General features: G+C 43.8%; 1 protein-coding gene across 1 annotated transcript in view; it reads right to left on the bottom strand.

Annotated features, from left to right (window-relative positions):
* Nucleotides 1-17,341, bottom strand: part of CAPN14 (calpain 14) — a 31,918-nt gene that overhangs the window by 8,384 nt on the left and 6,193 nt on the right. Inside the window, exons 3-15 of the mRNA XM_053937991.1 lie at nucleotides 15,544-15,898; nucleotides 13,301-13,370; nucleotides 12,206-12,324; nucleotides 11,463-11,599; nucleotides 10,160-10,334; nucleotides 9,387-9,452; nucleotides 7,945-8,030; nucleotides 6,616-6,690; nucleotides 5,808-5,971; nucleotides 4,954-5,129; nucleotides 2,132-2,337; nucleotides 1,577-1,613; nucleotides 675-737 (exon numbers count right to left, since the gene is read on the bottom strand). Of these exons, the coding sequence (XP_053793966.1) occupies nucleotides 675-737; nucleotides 1,577-1,613; nucleotides 2,132-2,337; nucleotides 4,954-5,129; nucleotides 5,808-5,971; nucleotides 6,616-6,690; nucleotides 7,945-8,030; nucleotides 9,387-9,452; nucleotides 10,160-10,334; nucleotides 11,463-11,599; nucleotides 12,206-12,324; nucleotides 13,301-13,370; nucleotides 15,544-15,774 (1,605 nt within the window). The 5' untranslated portion in view covers nucleotides 15,775-15,898. The remainder of the gene's footprint in view (nucleotides 1-674; nucleotides 738-1,576; nucleotides 1,614-2,131; nucleotides 2,338-4,953; nucleotides 5,130-5,807; nucleotides 5,972-6,615; nucleotides 6,691-7,944; nucleotides 8,031-9,386; nucleotides 9,453-10,159; nucleotides 10,335-11,462; nucleotides 11,600-12,205; nucleotides 12,325-13,300; nucleotides 13,371-15,543; nucleotides 15,899-17,341) is intronic.

The raw sequence follows: 17,341 nt of genomic DNA, 5'->3' as shown, positions 1-17,341 counted from the left end.
ATCACTAAAAATAATCTTTCACAGTAAGGATCATATTTCAGTGGGAAAATTAGGGGGGAAAGATGATGGGACACCCAATATCTATTTCACACCTCAAAACAGGTTAGTTGCCATCCAACTGTGATGAAGTAAGTGTGAGACAAGGTCCAATATTTCAGGGTGTTCTCTAATAGATAGCTTTCCCCAGTGAATGCCCCAAAGGGTAGGATGGATCCACACAGACCATCACTTTGTCCCCAATACAGGCAATAGGAATTAATGTTTAAGGAGAGCATGTGAGCCTGGTCAGCTTCTGTAGTCCATTCGGCTGTTTCCCTGTTGGAAAAGTGACCTTAGAGGATACTGCTCAGTCCTTTAGCATTTGTTTATGGACTTTCTGCCCATCAGTTTGCTAATGCCTTTGGAGCCTCTTGATACTGTCACATTCACATTAAATTCCAGGCATTGACACCCTGTTGTGCAGAGAAGTGTGCCTGTCTCAGTGCTATAACATTGCTAAACTTCACAGGCAAATTTGCTGCGTGGAGTCATCACTGTACATAGAGTCCAACCTCCTCTCCATAGTCCCTCTCTGCTCCCCACACATCCACAGACCTCCCTTGAACATCCAGATGCTTTTACTTTCACAGAGCTACACAATAGCTCTGAAGGAGTTTACTCATGCAAGCACTTACCTGTTCAAAATGCTTTGTGAAGAAATCCTCCCAAATCTTGCCTTCATACCTATCAACAATTTCCTTTAAGGTATCAAAAAATCCATTAACTTGCAGAAGAAAAATATTGTCAACCAAATGATTAAAGATGCTTTCCCAGCATGGCATTCCATTCCTTGTCCCTTCCATCGTCTGCCCACCACTGCAATCAGTGTTACATCACTAATACATCCCACTGCTAAGATACCTCCCTACATCACAGAACTGCTATTTCTTGGAGAGAAATACTCAGATAACATTTAGTGGGGAGAAACATTCCTCTCACTCCACCCCAAACTGTGCAAAGCATGGGGCTCCCTATGTGCCAAGAAGAGGGAAGGGTCTCTGTTCTCCTTTGTACAGTCCAACAGAGGAGATGAAAGCAGGAAAGGCCCTGTTTATGCCAGGGGAACAGACTATACCATAAATTCCCTAGCACAAGCTGCAGATGTGCATGCACTGCCACTGAGACCAGTTCTTTTGAAAATAACCTTTAGGCAATTGCATGGGAATAGTAGAGCTAAGGTCCCATAATGTCATCAAAATGTTTAAAGCCTGAAAGGGATGGGGAGAAGTGCAAGAATGGACCATGAGTCTCCAAAAAGCCAATGAACAGGAAAGACTGTCGAGCAAGCAAAATGGTGTCATTAAAAGAAGTTTACAAAAGGACAACTAAGCTGTCTAAAGTTTTGCCTGTCCTCAACATTTGATTGCATCTGTCCCCTTAGTCCAAAGGATTCTGTCTGTAAACCCAAGCTGTGCTTTCAAGTGCTGCAACACAAGCATTGACGTTTTCACTCAGCCTCTCCTCTAGGGCAGAGCAACAGGAAAAACCCAACATTCAGAACTGTAGATTGAACCACAGAACCCCCCACTCCCCTCACCTTAGAGAGGGTGAAGCTCGTGTTCCCGCCCATTTCCCTGGAGATTTAAAAAAGCAGACACATTAAGGACAGACCTCAGAGCTGTGTGTTTGTCTCACCACAGGTGTCATTCCTCTTCCCCGGATGGGGCCCCAACCTGCTCTTGCTGTGTGTTTTATTCTCTGGTGTTACAGCTGCAGTAAGGCAAAGCCTCATATCCATACAGGATCCCAAAAACTGCTGGCATTTGAAGTAGCCAAAGCACCCATTTCTGGGAAGTTCCTGGCAAACTAATGGAGCTAAAAACCTAAGGAGCTCTTATCCTTCTCACAGTCTAAAACATGAGCACACTGCAAGGATTGTGTTGGCCTATCTCAGCCATTTTTGAAAGGATAAGGCCAAAACCAGTGCTTCAACCACTGAGAATACTATGGCAGGAGAAATCCAGAGCCAGCTTCTCTGAAAGAGATTGTGCTGCTTTTTGCAGAGTTAAGTCTTTATGCTGCCCCCATTAGACTAGAAAGACCAGACTTTCCCAGGGAATTAGGTGCTGGCAGAGGGGCAGCAGCATCTCACCGGAGAATGTGCTTCCTGGAGAAGACCCGCAGGATGAACTCAGACTCTTGCTGAGGCTCCAGGGTGGATGGGACAATCACGTAGACACAAGGCTCCAGATGGAAGTCATGAGTCACTTCCCGCTCATCAAGGAAAACCTGGTGCTTGTTCACAGGCTGATGTCGGGTGAAGAAACGTGGGGGCAGCTTTCTGTTGCTCTCCTGGTACTGTTCAGGGAAGAAAGGTAAGAGAATTGTGTTCTGCCCCAGCTGAACACATGGACAAAAGGTGTGGAGGATTCACAGGCAGGGCACAGCCAACCTGCCTTCACATCTCAGCCTGTTTTACAGCACAAGCAGGTAACGGAGCCCAAAGGACTCAGTCTCTTGCCAGGATATCGTGGTTCTTACTATGCAGCACCCTTGCCCAATACTAATATGACAAAAGACGGTGCTTCCTGCAACTTACAAAAAAAACTAACACTACTTGTAAGGAACAGCAGCAAGAACTGGGGATGAGAAGCTGTTCCTGTCAATGTGGCTTCTGCAAAAGTTTGCCATATGGGCCAAAATGGCTGCAGGCAGAAACTGCTCTAGAGACTGCCCTTCACTAGCCAGAACACCTCTTTTCCCAAAGGGACCACGTACTTTTTCCCCAGCTTGTCCTTTGCACAAGGGATCTGGTAACAGAGGATTTTTCAGAACACCTGTGATCTGAGCATACTGCATAAGCAACCTAAGCCCTCGTCCTGACTTCATGCAAGTGTCCTTGATCTGTCTGGCACTCTTTGCTCTGCAGGCCCTTTTCCACCACAGGATGATGGATAAAGTGTTGATCCAGGCAACATGAAACTAATTTTAATGCCACTGAGTGCCCAGTACACAAGCCCAACAAATAATCCTGCTAGCTAAAACTACTATCACCTTCTGATCTTGGCTGTTCCTCAAAACATTTAGTCATTTTACTCTGCAGCCTCATGGGGAGATGCTATTGCTCTTCCTTTGCCAGTTTTTTTTTTACTAATAGGGCAATCTTTCTTATGAAGGGTTCAGGGTTACTCTTCCTCATGCCCCTTATGTTAAATTCAAAGTTTTTATATTCCAGTCAATACTCTCTTGACAGCAGTTCCAATACCTTAGATGCACTCAGCTTGCCATCTCTCTGCATTGATCTTGGCAACCACTACAAACCTGAAATTGAAGTCCTGGCTGCCACCATTCCCACTCAGGTGTGGCAGAGCACTGTACTAGGGTCACACTCAGACCCCCTCTGCTAGAAAGTTTACCTTGAAGGTAACCCTGATAGTGCCCAAGATACTCAAGTCAGGAAGGAGTGGCATCTTTTACCATGCTGAGTCTACAATAACTTGGAGCACAATTGTGCTACCCAAACTAGTTTTTTGCCAGGTTCTCATTTAAGAGGTATAATCTCATTTGAGTAGTAACAGAGTGGAAGATACGCCCTTTAAAGACAATATGAGCTAAATCTTTCCCTGTTTTAAATAGCCCTCTGAGGTCACGGCCAAAATCAGGACTTAATCAGGATTTGAGTTCCAAGGCCCTTTCTCAGGTCCCAAAGGGACCTTTATCTCTTGGATAAAGAAAATGCTAGAAATGGAGCTGACCTGAAGAAGGTGAAAACACCTGTACCATCAGACAGCTCCCTAGGAGATCCTTGACTCGCATAGGGCACAGGCTCTTTTCCCACCTCATGCCAAGACTGGAAGGCAGCAGAAAGGCAGCTCTGACTCCCACGACACAGCCAAGAATTGGGGCACCATCCCATAACGGCAGCAAGGCTGAAGTGCTCATCAGGTAAAGGCTGATGCTACTTATAATACCTTTGAAGACCCAGGACAGAAGCTGAACAACTAATGCCCACTCTCAAGGCCAATGAGGTGTCCTGATATGGCTGCTTTTCAGTAGAGTCAGAGGATGGTTCTGCATTAGTAGTATCTTGCTGCGGTGCCTTGCTGAATTCAAATACTGTCACACGTTGTCAGCCAAGGAACAAAGGCAAACACACCACATTCAGCATTGTCTTAACAGCTGTGCCAGCCCAGGTCCCCAGACAACAGCCAGCAGTGGTGACAAGGGACTCACCTGTAGGCCCACCTGTAGGAAGAAAAGAAACATCTGTCAGTCAGGACCTCTGTGCCTCACCAAACACAGCCAAATCATTCCTGAGGAGCAGAGCAGCTAGAAACATCTATATGAGGTCTTTGCCTTCAGAAACCTCAGTCCCTCCACCCAAAAACCCTTCCCCACAGTCACCTCTCCATAACTGTGCAAGCTTACAGCAGCAACAAGACCTGTGGCTTTGTTCAAGGGAGAAGAGTGGCCCTCAAGGTACTCAGATAAGCAGAGAATTGAAGGTAGGAAACTCTCACTGCTAGTGATATTCACTCACCTCTGGATACATGGGGAGCTAGCAGTATGCACACATGAGCAGATGCCATATCATACTAGGAGCACTTTTTAGGCACAATTTTACCATGGTTGGAAATAACCTGAGGGCAGAGCTCTTCCTACCCCGAAGTAAGGGGACTCCTGGCACCCTCTTCCAGCTATTGCACATTCCTTCAGAGGCAGCAAAATAAATCCCAATGTGCTTTGAAGCAAAAGGCACTTCTCACTGCTCTGCAGGGTGACACATGGTGGAGAGGCAGCAAATGGGGCACAGAGCCCAAGGGAGCCTAGCCCTGATGTGTGAGGATACTGGGCACAGGCAGGAGGAAAGAGCAGAGATCACCCTACACACAACAAAAACTCTTGTCCTGCAGAGCACTACAATCTACAGGGGCTGGAACTTCTCCTGTTTGATGAGAGCAAGAAAAGCAAAGCAATTCTTTGCACCTTATAGAGTAAAAATCCAATGAAAAGGTGAGTGGCTTGGTTCCGGTGTTTGGTGCTGTGTTTCTGCATGAGGGATATAACCACACTGCACATACTTAGGCTTTTCTTACTGTCTTCAACTGGCAATACATTCAGCCAGTACTGAGGGTTCATCCAAAAGTTGCCTAAGTAAAACAAGAAAAACATTTTGATGTAATTTTCCATTACAAAATTGATTGCCAGCTTCCCACATGATGCCTGGCATTGGATTGAATAGGTCACAGGTTGTCTGGATCTTCACACCCCACAGGAATTTGATTTTAAGGTGCAGTTTACAAGTTTAGCAGTGCAACTACTATCTAAGACAGGAGAAAACACCCAGGAACAAGGAACTATACTTCTAGTTACATGCAATTACATGCTCATTTTGTTTATAAATATATCACTATTCCTCTCTCATCCCTGGTGTATAGGCTAGCTGACTTTATACTCCACCTGCTCTGCTTCCAGAAGACCTGAGCCTCTGACTATTTTATTCACTTTACTTAAAACATACTCCCTGGAGCTGCTGAGGATGCAAATTTTAACACACAAGTTTAATGCCCTAGAACAGATCAGTACTGGCAATTGATCCTGGGATCCTAAAGCTTATTTCATGCTATAATCAGCCTACTGCCCTATGTTTGCAAGCAGTGCATCTTCTCTGACAGCAGAAGCCAGTCAAAGTTCTTCAGCTGCTTATTTCTGATGTTTGTGTGGAGGCTTAAACAGGAAGGGCATGTTTCTGTTGTCAATTTTATGTTAAGAGGCTATAAGGAGCTGGTTACTGAGTCAGCAGAGTTATCCAAAAGAGCACCCCTCACCGTTACAGAATCCCAAACTTCCTCCTGCTGTACTTCCTTTAACCCATCTCCCACTCTTCAAGGAGTACATCCACTTTTTCCCATCTTCCTGGCTCATCAGGTCTGGAGTTAATTTACAGATCACCAGATCTACAAAATGAATCTTAAAATCTCGCAGAGACATCCTGGGAAAAGAGTACCGAGAGACATCTTGTCAGCAGTTTAGTTTAGCCCATATGGCTCATAAAACGAAAAGGGAGCAGGGAACTTCGAAGCTGCACCATTCTGTGTTACATATGGTAATGCTCATATTTTATTAGGCAGTAAAGAAGAGAACGTCTGCTTCTACAGCAGCATCTAGGAGTAGCTAATGCACGACTACAACTTCAGCAAAGGATAGCAGAAACAAAGAATAAAATAATCTTGCCAGCAAAGGGAGTGCAGTGAAATTACAGGGGCGGCAACATTGCCACCTCGTGGCAAAAGCTGTGGAGAAACCGCAGACAAACAAGAACTTCCCGAAGCTATGGTTAAAAAAAAAAAAAAAAAAAAAAAGGCAGGACAAAAGCTCCTGGAGCTGCCCTTTACCTCCAGCAGTTCCAGGAGACCTAGCAATGCTCTGCTTCTCCCTCACTCCTGCATTGAAGAATAGTGCATTCCATGTCAGCACAGCCACTCCTCGTCACAGCATCAAGCTGAGGAGCACGGGCTGCTCTAAAGCTCATTACCTATGCCTATGCCTTGGCCTAAGTGGCAATGTGCTGCTTCAGCTCCAGATGCAGCCCCAGGGCTACTGCCAGAGAGGAGAGAAGCAAGACTGTGTCATTACCAGAATTCTCCATCATCCTTCTTTTTCCTCAGCAAAATCTTCTCCTTTGGGCTCAGCAGTTCCCACTTGTAAGAGCTAAGGGGAAAAACATGAGGTGACTAACCAAATGTGGCCACAAATTCAAGGCAGAGGACAAAACTTTCCTCTATAAAAAGAGGCCAAATCCTATTTCTACATATCTCCATGCTTATCCCCCACTATGCCTTCAGCCACACAAGACTCTCCACCCTGGGTCCCATGAGATGTAGCTAAATGGGTCCAGTTTTCTGCAGTAGAAGCCAGAAATGTTCCATTTCCATCAGCCACTCCCTTCACTTGAACACACAGCTTCCAAGTACTTAAAATACAAAAATCGAGACCTGCTTTGTTGGCTAATTTTCTGTTAAAGAAGACATAATAAGAAGAGTGTTTGGCATAATGAATGAATGACTAGGCCAGCACAAGAGGCAGCTGGGAGTCATTTCAAAGGCAGGCCTGCAGTATGCTGCTCATTATGCTCTTCAGCAGAACAGCTGGTGTGTTGTCATTATGTGACAGACATGCATCAGAGAAGTTACTACTCTGCAGACAAGGTGAAAGCCATTCACATTCCCAATGACCTCTCTACTCTTCCTCCCTTTCTATGCCCTGAGCCTCAGCAAACAGCCTGTGCAGGGAATGAAGTGAAGCTTGGAAGCAAGAAACATGCTCCACTTCAAAGAGGAACAGGACAAAAGTTTACAGTGGCCCATGGTCTAGAATGCAAACCACTGTCTTTCATGGGTCCCAATTAAAAAAAAAAAAATCAAGTAGATGCAAATATGGAGCCCATTTACCTCTGCTAGTTGCTTCCTCTGATCTCATGCCCAACTATATTTCCCCGAGCAGCCAGGAGAGAGGACTCCTTCCTAGTTACCCAATTCCAACACCTTGCAGCCTGTGGATGATTTTTCCTGGGCCCTCCCATGATAAACAACTGTGTCCTGAAACATGGGGGTTTTTTTAGAGCCTCCTGCACAGCTATCTGTCCCTTTGCATGCTCTCCACATTGCAGCAAGATGGTCAGCGTCTCATGTTCATATTATGTTTCCTCTGGCATTAGTAAAAGGAGAAGTAGAACTGATCTGATTGAGGCTGCATGTGTGAAGTGAGGCTAGCTACAGCAGCACTGTCTGCTGGAGACATAGGAGACATATAAATTTATGGAGTCAATGCTTTGACACCAGAAGGTCTGTGCAAGTGTTATCTTACTGCTGCCCTCAACATTAATTCATGCCTGAAGATGGCAGCATCCTTCCTCCAAGAAACCTTTCCTTTGCTCAGTGTCACACCTTTCCTATTGTAACTCACCTGTCACTCCAGTCTCCTTTCCACTCAATTTTTCCCCATGGATTTCTCAGTCTCACTAGGTTTTCTGGTCCATATTGACAGGTCACCTGCAGAAAACAGTAACATTGTGCTTACCAAGGTCTCAGCAGTTCTCATCTGGTTTATATCATTGTACTATGTCAGATATTAACAACAATTTTGTTTGTTCTCATAGATGCCAGCAAGTATGATGATAAAAATCTTTGAACGTGCAACTCTAAATGCCAGCAACAAAGAGATTAAGGTGCTTCATCTTACATTCTAAACTGAAACCAGAGACATGATAGAATTCCTAATCTAAAGGCTTGACTGTAAATTCCTCTTCCTTTCCAACACCTGCTCATTTTGTACTCATGTGAAAACCAAGTCCTACCCCAGTGCAGTGGCACAATGCAGCCCCCCATGGGTGACCACACAGATTAATGCTTCCTGAACTGGGATGCCATGGTGGGAGGAGAGGCCAGTAGGGGCTTTGCTGACAGCACACAGCAGAACAGCTGACTTCATACTGTTTCCACATGCTCGGTCAGTCCCTTAAGGCTGCCTGGCTGTTCATGTCATCAGAGGAGCCAGACTGATAGACACATTGTTGAAAAATTCCACACATAAACTCCTCCTGCTCCTCCTGTGGGAGACACAGATATGCCTCATTCAGCTCATCTCTCCTGCTCTTCCTAGTACCTCTTGCTACAGGTACTGAACATGCTTTCACCAAAATGTCCAAAGCCCCACACAGTCTTTGCCATCCTTGTCAACCTCTTCTTGAGGCTGGACAAGATAGTCAGTCATCCACCAATTCAGGAGGAAGAAGCTCCAACCCTTTGGGATGTATTTTTTCAAGTCACTTACCTCTAGACAAATATCCTAAGGGGACTCCCAGCAATTGTTCTGCACATTAGTGGGGTCCCCCTGCACTGTCTACAAAGGAGCACAGGTCAGTTCCCTTACTCCACACCCCTGACCCACATTTCTATCTGCAGTTTTTCATATTTTGGCCTTTACATCCTTACTTCTCTATGGCCCCTCCACTAGTTTCAGAGGAAGGCTTTTTACCCTAGATAAAAAGCACATCCCCAAGTTTCAGCACATCCTCCCAGCAGCCCCAAAGGCCAGTCCTTTCATTCTTAATAGCTAAGATGAATTTCTAGGTGATGGTCTCAGCATAGCTCCATGAATCATTCCCACCCTTAAAGATACACTGATCCACAATGATTACCCTTTACATCAAGGCCTCCAAATTAAAATGGACACACTTAAAATGTGAATCTTAACAAAGCCCACAGTCTCTTTTAGCCTTAGACTAAGAAAAGAGTATTGTGGAGGAGATATTATAGTTGCTCTAATCAATGGTTGAACCTATGAATGCAATAAGAATTGCTAATATCCAAATTAACCTGGACCCAGGACATTTGGGCTGGTCTTACCTTTCTAATACCAGTTACTGTGTAGGCATGGCCAGCAACAAGCCCATTCTTCAGGACCTTTGTTGTCTGTATACAAGAAAGAGAAACAGAAGGAAAATAAACCTTTTATTCTATCCCTACTCATACAGCAGACTTATACCAATAGCAGAGACTTGTACTTGTGTAAGCAATGACTTTCAAAGTAACAGAAGAACTGAAAATAAATAAATAAATGGAACCTCCTAAGAGCCAGATTTTTCAGTATGCTTGGAATTGGAAGGTTGATTGTTAATGGCCTTTCCTGAATTGTGGGTCTTCAGCTAGAGACCATGTCACTTTAAGGAAGTCCAGGAGGTTAGGTTTTGATTTTCAGAAAAGTAGTTTTCCAACAGCTGAGGTGGTAGCATAAAGCTTGGAAGCCAAGACTTTAATTCATATTCTGAACGACCCATGTCTCTACCTTAGCTATAACTTTATTCTGTATGTGTCTGTACCTCACTGCACCATCTGTAAAAATGGAAAGTTTATGTAATAAAATTGGGAAAATGCAGCAGATCCCTATTTAATAGAATTTCTTTGATAGATAAACCAGTTCCTAAACATAACAACAGGGAGCTGAGAGCATCAGGGAATCAATCCATGAGCAAAGTTTAACATGAAGAATGTGACTTTTACAGAAAGCCACGTGTGGCAGCTTTGATACATTTTGAGTCACAATGACCAGCTGAGCAGAGGGAAATGGGCCTGGAAAAGTTTTTGGTTGTAAAGGCATTTGATGTCACTCCAAGCCTCACCCCTAAACGTGTCTGACAGCCCATGAGAGATCTGCTGTAGGTGGCTCTTGTCAATATATCCCACAGATCAGGAGGAGCTTCTGCAAGCTTGATCCTCGTATTGACACCTCCTGTAAAATCCACCAAGGCTTCTGAAACTTGCCCAATCTGCAGATCTTCATAGGAGCCATAGAGTCTAGCAAAAAAAAAAAAAAATCAATATATTCTTTGGGTTATCATCACAGATGACAGGTTGAGAACAGGTTGCCAATGAAAACATAAAAGAAAGTGTGCAAAAAGCAAAAGGAAGGCTGTAACTCATTTTTTATTTTATGGGAATTTCTGGTATTTGGGAAGAGGAGAATCTACAAAATTGCCTCCAAGACTGGCCATAGTCTGAAAGGGACTCTTCATTAGCTGTCATCCCTGACTGCACTGTAATGAGAACATGCCCATCACAACTCTTTGATAACTCTACCTTTGAGAATGTTGCCTGAATTTATCACCAGGCACTGTGCTGTATTTAAGATATAGTACCTTGAGAAACACTGTCCTGAGAGCTCAGTCTCTAATCTGATTTTCTTTATCATTCCAGTGCAACTTGGCCTAGTCTTTTCATTCTAACACTAACACCAAATGAAAATAACTGAACATTCTCACCTTTGTGTGATCTTTCTCTCAATGTTAACTAGAGTATTTTTCCCTGCTCTGCAAAGATTATTTCAGCCAAATATTAACAAACTCCATCAGTTAGGCCTTGCTGCTTTCTTCTTTGTGCTGATAGACACCCTGGAGAGAAGCCACTGTTCTCCCCATGCCATGTGACTTGAGACGTGCCTCAGCTTCAGGGACCTGAGAGCAAAAGCATCTAGCAAAACAAAGTGCAATGTTTCAGCAGACCTCCAAAATGAAAATTCTTGGAGGTTTCTCACACTGATAATACATTAAAGGAGGCTTTGGAAATCATTCACATTTGAAAATGTCTATCTATGGTGTTCCACTCTGTGATATTTACAAGGAAGGCATCAGCCTTAGCCAATACACTGCAAACAATGATAACACTCAGAGGACAATCCCCCACAATAGGGCTGTTTTCTCACCTAAACCCTTGGATTTAAACTGAAGGGCCTGGTTTGATATCAGCTACTGCAATGGCAGCTTTTTTTTTTTTTGTGTGTGTAATAATAGATAGATGAGAGCCATCTACTACACTCCAAATGTAGCAAGGCCTAGGAAATGCATTTATAAACAAGAACAAACTGCATAGGCACCAACCAACATATTTTAGAGAGACTATTTGCATAACTTGAAATGAGTCACTTACTTAGCATATGCCTTCTCCAGAAGGGCTCCCCAAAACACATTCTTATAGACTGAGGAAACAAAGAGCAGCTCCCCAGCCTCATTCACGGGCAGCCGATCATCAACCACCACGTCAATCCATTCCCCGAAGTGCCAGAACTGTCAGGGGAAAGGAATGAGCTGATGTTTCCCTTGGAAGGGACCTCCCCTTGAAACAACAGGAAAGGCAAGATAGCCTAGCTGTGGGTACAGAACAAGCAGCTGTGGGTCAGTGGGATGTGCTGACTCACCCACAGAGCCAGTTCCTCAACCCCACCCAGCCAGAGGAGAAAACAAAGCATTTATCAGGTGTAAAACGAGCAAGCAGGGAAATTAGCCACAGGTGGACTTCTGGGGAAGGAATTCCTAACTGCAGGGTAGCAGAGTTGTACCAAGAGGTGGGCAAAGGGGTAGAATATTGGAGCTGATGTGCTCAGGTCCTGCTGACTGTTGCCACTCTTGAAAAAGAGTTTTGTTTGCATTAAAATATGGGTAGGACATGGCTGGAGAGAGCAGCCAAGCAGAGGTGTTTCCTCAGTGGCTTGCAGTTGATTCACTGCCTGCATTACTTTGTGGGAGGGGTGATGGGCTCCTCTCCAGGCTGGGATATCCTCTGGCCACTTGCCCCTGACCAAAGGGAACCACGTACAAATTATCTAAGGGTGTGACACAAAAGACAGCAGAGGATATCTGAGGATCTCCTGCAATCTGGGGGAGCAGCTGTACCCGGAAGTGGAAAATGCCCGCATATTTCCTCTCAAAGCTCTGGTTTTGTGGCACAACTGCAGCCAAGATGTCCTGGTGGAATGTCAGGGCTCCCAGGGCCGCCAGGAACCAGCAGTTCTCTGCGCCAAGACAAACAGACACATGCAGTTGGCTGAAAAGTGAGAGCTCTCAGCCAAGTTCAGCAATGCCACCAAGATCCCAGCAGAAGAGCTGTTGTGCTGATATCTTTACAATTATAACAAATCATACACACAAAATTATATGATCCAGACATGTTCTTTACTTAGCCAAACCATGATGGGTTTATAATTGTTATCTCATGATCTTTTCATTTGGGTGCTGTTTGGTTAAATAAGAAATTGTTATCTCATGATCTTTTCATTTGGGTGCTGTTTGGTTAAATAAGAAATTTAGCAAGCAATAACTGTCAACAGAAACATTCTGTGTTTTACCAACATTGTGTGGGTTTTTTTCTGTTCTCTATAAAAGCACACTATTGAAAAAAAAAAACTTTTCCATTTTTCTTTGAAAACATTAGCTTTTCAGAAAAGAAAATAATTTCCAGTAGATCTTACATGCGATACTGTACTTAACAAACTTTGGTTTTAAGGACATAAAGCACTCAAAAACTAATTTAGTCCCACCTCTACCTGTTTTTCAGACGGCAGTATAGTCTTTTTAGACAACACAAGCTTAAAATTATTTTTCTAACAGCAAGGCTGAGAAGAGAACAAATAGGTACAAATACAGGTCCAAATATAAGGCCCTTCTGTGGTCTCTCTTCAATTGTCAAGCAGCAACACCACAGACCAGTAAGAGCACAGGAACACTTCCTATTAGCATGGGCAGAAACAACACACAGTGGTGATTTCAGCTTGTGGAGACACCTCTCATGCCTCAAATCCCATCTCAAAGCTTGCCAGCTTATTTACTGAGCCTATGCCAGTAAATGATTGCTTCATCCACACCATGCCAAGTGGAGAGAGGAGATGGATACCTTCTATTTCCAAGACAAGTTTTATACATTCAAACTTCCATGCAAAATGTTATCTTGTGTAAGAATACATAGATATTTATACAAAGGAGTTTCCTTACCCACCAATCCTTGGCAGAGATCAAGCTGCTTTCTGTTTGCAGCATAAAATACAGGACTTTTGTGCAAAGCCTGGGAAGCACAAAATGAAAAGAAAAGGAAAAAAAAAAAAAAGAAGAAGAAGAGAGTTAAGCCAGTAACATGAGCTGATTTAGCTTAAAAGTAAAAGCTTTTAAAATACTGAGAGTCCTTTGTTCCAGCAGACATTGTTCTGTCTCAGGTATAAATCTATTGTTATGTGCTCTGGCTAACCTGACACCAGCCTGGGCACACATTTGTGCTCGGTCTACATTGAATTTGGTCTCCAGCATAAGTCACTGGTGCTCAGATGCATCATCATGGCTTCCCATGGACACCATACTTAGAAGACAACCCTTCAAACCTGCCAGTCCCGCTCTGCCACACAAGTGCCAGCCAAAAGAGGTTATGAGGGCAGAGCATAAACTGTCACCCAACCTGGCTGACATCTCCACAGCTTGACTGACAATAGAGCTACAGACTGATGGCTGCTACAGAATTCCTGTTGCTGTGACAAGAATAGGTCTGTGAATAATTGAACAGAGAGAAATAATGTGGTGATTTTTTTCCCTTCACAAGTGCCTCTGGGGTTAAATTAATAACCTAAGTGTCAAAACTATATTTTACTCGAATGACCCAGAAATTGCTCAAGCTAAGTTTCACACTGTTGGCTTCCCCTGCAGGCAGTAGCAAAGAAACAGCTTCCCTCAGAAGGCAATCACAGTAATTAGACACCAAGTCCTGCCCTTGGTGAGTTTGGGTGTTCAGTTTGCAGGCCATCACTCATAGATGCAGCAAGCTACAAGCCTGCAGGCTGAATGGCAGAACCTCAGCATCTCCTCTGCAGCACAGGGACTGAAGGATGCACAGCATCCATTCTCAGAGAGTCTTTGCTCAGAAAGTTTGGCATCCAGAGCAAACAGCAGCCTTCTTCACAAGGCTTTTTTAGAATCATAGAATCACAGAATATGCTGAGTTGGAAGGGACCCATCAGGATCATAAAGTCCAACTCCTGGACCTACACAGGACACCCCAACAATCATAGCAGAGCAGCAGAATAGGCCACTGAGAGACAGAGAAGGTTTCAAGTCCATTCCAATATCTGAGGGACAGAGAGACACTTGAAGGGCTTTGCAGAGGCCAGGACTCATGCTGACCCTTTTTGTTTTTTTTTTTTTTGCAGAAACCTAATCCTTCAGAGAAATTGTTTAAATCTCACAAAATGTGACAGCTAGAAAATAACTTAGCTGGGAGATGCTATCTGGTATTACCTGGCAGAATTCCCTACAGATAAAGGAATTCTGAAATTCTCATATAATTCTGTACGTTGCTTTCAGGAGGATCTGATTGTCAATACTCTGCTCAGTGGCTCAGTAATAGCAGAACTGGCATTGCTAGTAACAGGCCTTATCTAACTGTGCCAGGACCCTGTCCTGGCCTCCCACACTTGTTATCTACCCTTTTGTTAGGAGAACATGCTCTGTGACCAGCCCTTGCACCTGGGTGTCTCTTGTTCTGATGTTTCAGTTTAAGCCTGGAATGCCAGCAAAGGCCTTGGAAATGTGAACACAAGTAAAAAACAAAGGTCCCAAAACTAAAGCCAACTCACAGACTGATGCTCAGTCACTGGTTGTGATAGAAGCTCAGCCTTGAGAGCTGGGGAAAGATTATTCCAAGTACAGTAGACTAAACAGTTAAGCAGGGAAAAAAAAAAACAGCCCAATAAGAGGATAAGACACCTGCCCTGTCTGGGAAAGCAGCAGCCTCCAGCATCATAACAGTATGAGGTCCATGGGAGAGAGGGGTCATGGCTAAGAATTGTCTGGAAACTCAGAAATCTTCTAAAAGGTCATGATCTTGAACTCTGGGGAAAAGGATCTCATCTGTCACCAGAGAATCACAGTGAGATCACTGTAGCTGTGAGCTCCAAGGAAACCAACTCTCCCTGCTCCCTTTGCCTCCTCTCCCTGCCTGCTCCAAGTGTTACTGAATATAAACGGAACAAGGCTGGTTATGATTTTGGGCAACAAATGCTTCAAAGGCAATTATGAGACTCCATGTACCCCAGCTTCCAAAATGGCACCTGATGCAATAAATGTAATCCCCAGAGACATTAAAGTACACCTAAATTAAAGTCTAAGAGTAGTTCTGTTCAATGCTAAAACTATTTGCTGGCTATCATCTGTAATCATCCTCTTACATGCAGTACTCACTGAAAGTCACTTACGTGTGGCCTCTTCCACTGTACATTTCGGGGCAGTTTCTTTAGTAGCGCTCCTGTTCCAATAGAGCTGATGTGAGCAGGGAAGGTGTCGTCTGTGAACAAGCATTTGTTCTTCAAGCATGACTCCAGCAAAGCCTGGTAGTTCTGCTGGATGGGAGCGGTGTGTTTTTGAAAGATACTCCTGCCTAAAGGCACAGGTGACTTCTTTTTTTTCAAGCACAGCAGAAAAGGCATGCTGATGTCTCCAGTAACACCAGGATAATTTTTTTCCACTGAGGATTCTGGAGGGATCTCACACTGCACAGTTCTGCTGGAAAATCTTGGTTCTCTTGGATGAGCTGTCTTTTCAGAAGAATTCCTGACAGTTAAAATAAGTATAAAAAGTAAATTTAATCCTGGCTTTTAAAAATTTCTTCTTAGTCAGCAGGGGTGGGTAGGAACAGTGGCATTCCCAGGAGAAGTGGGGGCTCACCCAATTCTAACTGAGCACTTACCACTGCATTTTCAAGGCTTTAATATCACTGTAGATCTGAGTGAAATCAAGACGAGTGACCCCACTGACTTTTACCAGAGCTCTGAATCCACACACATGGCTAGTCTATGTCTCTCTCTGCACTATTTTAGGTTCTCCAGGATATTTTCATAACATGTTGCAAACATGAATGACAGTCTATATTCAATCACATTCTAGCATGAAGTTATTTCCCTTCCCCTCACCCCCCCCCAAAAAAAAGAAAAAAAAAAAAACAAGATAAAACAAAGACTAACAGAAAAATGGAACACATTAGGTTTTAGAAAGCCACGACTCTCACTCCTATGATAGTTATTTTGCCCTTTTTGCCTCATTTTGGAGAATGATATGATGTTCCCCAGGAGTTCACATTCCATCTTGCTGAATACCACAGATTCACACATGAAATTGCATGCTGAAGTATTTTTTTCCTTGTAACATTCAAGACAGATGTTTCTCATCCCCTCATTAAAAACACCAGAGAGTGATGTCTTAGGCCTTTTTTTAATATTAGCAGCAATGTAAAAGATTAGCACCACCCCTTGCTGGGAGAAATCATGACTAAAATCTCAGTAGGGAAATCACTTCCATCGGTGCTAAAAAGGTTAGTACAGTCAGTTAGTACCGTGAAAAAACTAACCAGGATGCAAAGCTAAAGAAATGGTTCGCATGCCATAATGATACAGTATTTGGAAGGCTGCCCCACAGAGGAAGCTCTTTGGGACTCAAAATCCCTGCCCCAGGCACCCAAGGATGCTGGTCTCAGTTAGGCACCAGTTGATTGTTACTCCCATCAAAGCTGAAGGTCAGCAGCAGTCCCTGTGAGAAAACAAACAACCACACATTGTACTGTTCAACCACACAGAGCCCTCATTTGTTATAAACCCACTCTACAAGTGATCCACAAAGCTTGACCCTCAAGGGCAACCAAGAGAAAATCTTCAAAAGATAACGCTGGAAATGAAAATTCAATTTTCTGTTGTACTGTAGACATTTCAGAGCTGAAAAAGAATTTAAGTGCCTGACAACTTGCTTACTTTTTCTCTAGATGAAAAATGCTGTCTCTCCCCCCAAACCCTCCCTTTTTACAGCCATTGGCCTTCACGACTGCAATTACATGAGCAACAGACAGAGACGTATTTAAGAGAAAACAAAGGAAGAAAACAGCCTGGAGACCAGCTGCACTTTACATACGGAGACAAAACATGTATGAAGAAAAATTTCTCATTCTGCTGCTCCCCAGGAAAAGAAGTGGAGAGCAATTGGCACACTTTGAGCTACAGTGAAGAA

Source organism: Vidua chalybeata, chromosome 3 (assembly GCF_026979565.1).
Source record: "Vidua chalybeata isolate OUT-0048 chromosome 3, bVidCha1 merged haplotype, whole genome shotgun sequence".
NCBI classification, from domain to species: Eukaryota; Metazoa; Chordata; class Aves; order Passeriformes; family Viduidae; genus Vidua; species Vidua chalybeata.
Note: the sequence above shows the minus strand (reverse complement) of the source record. Positions and strands in the feature narration are given on the sequence as shown.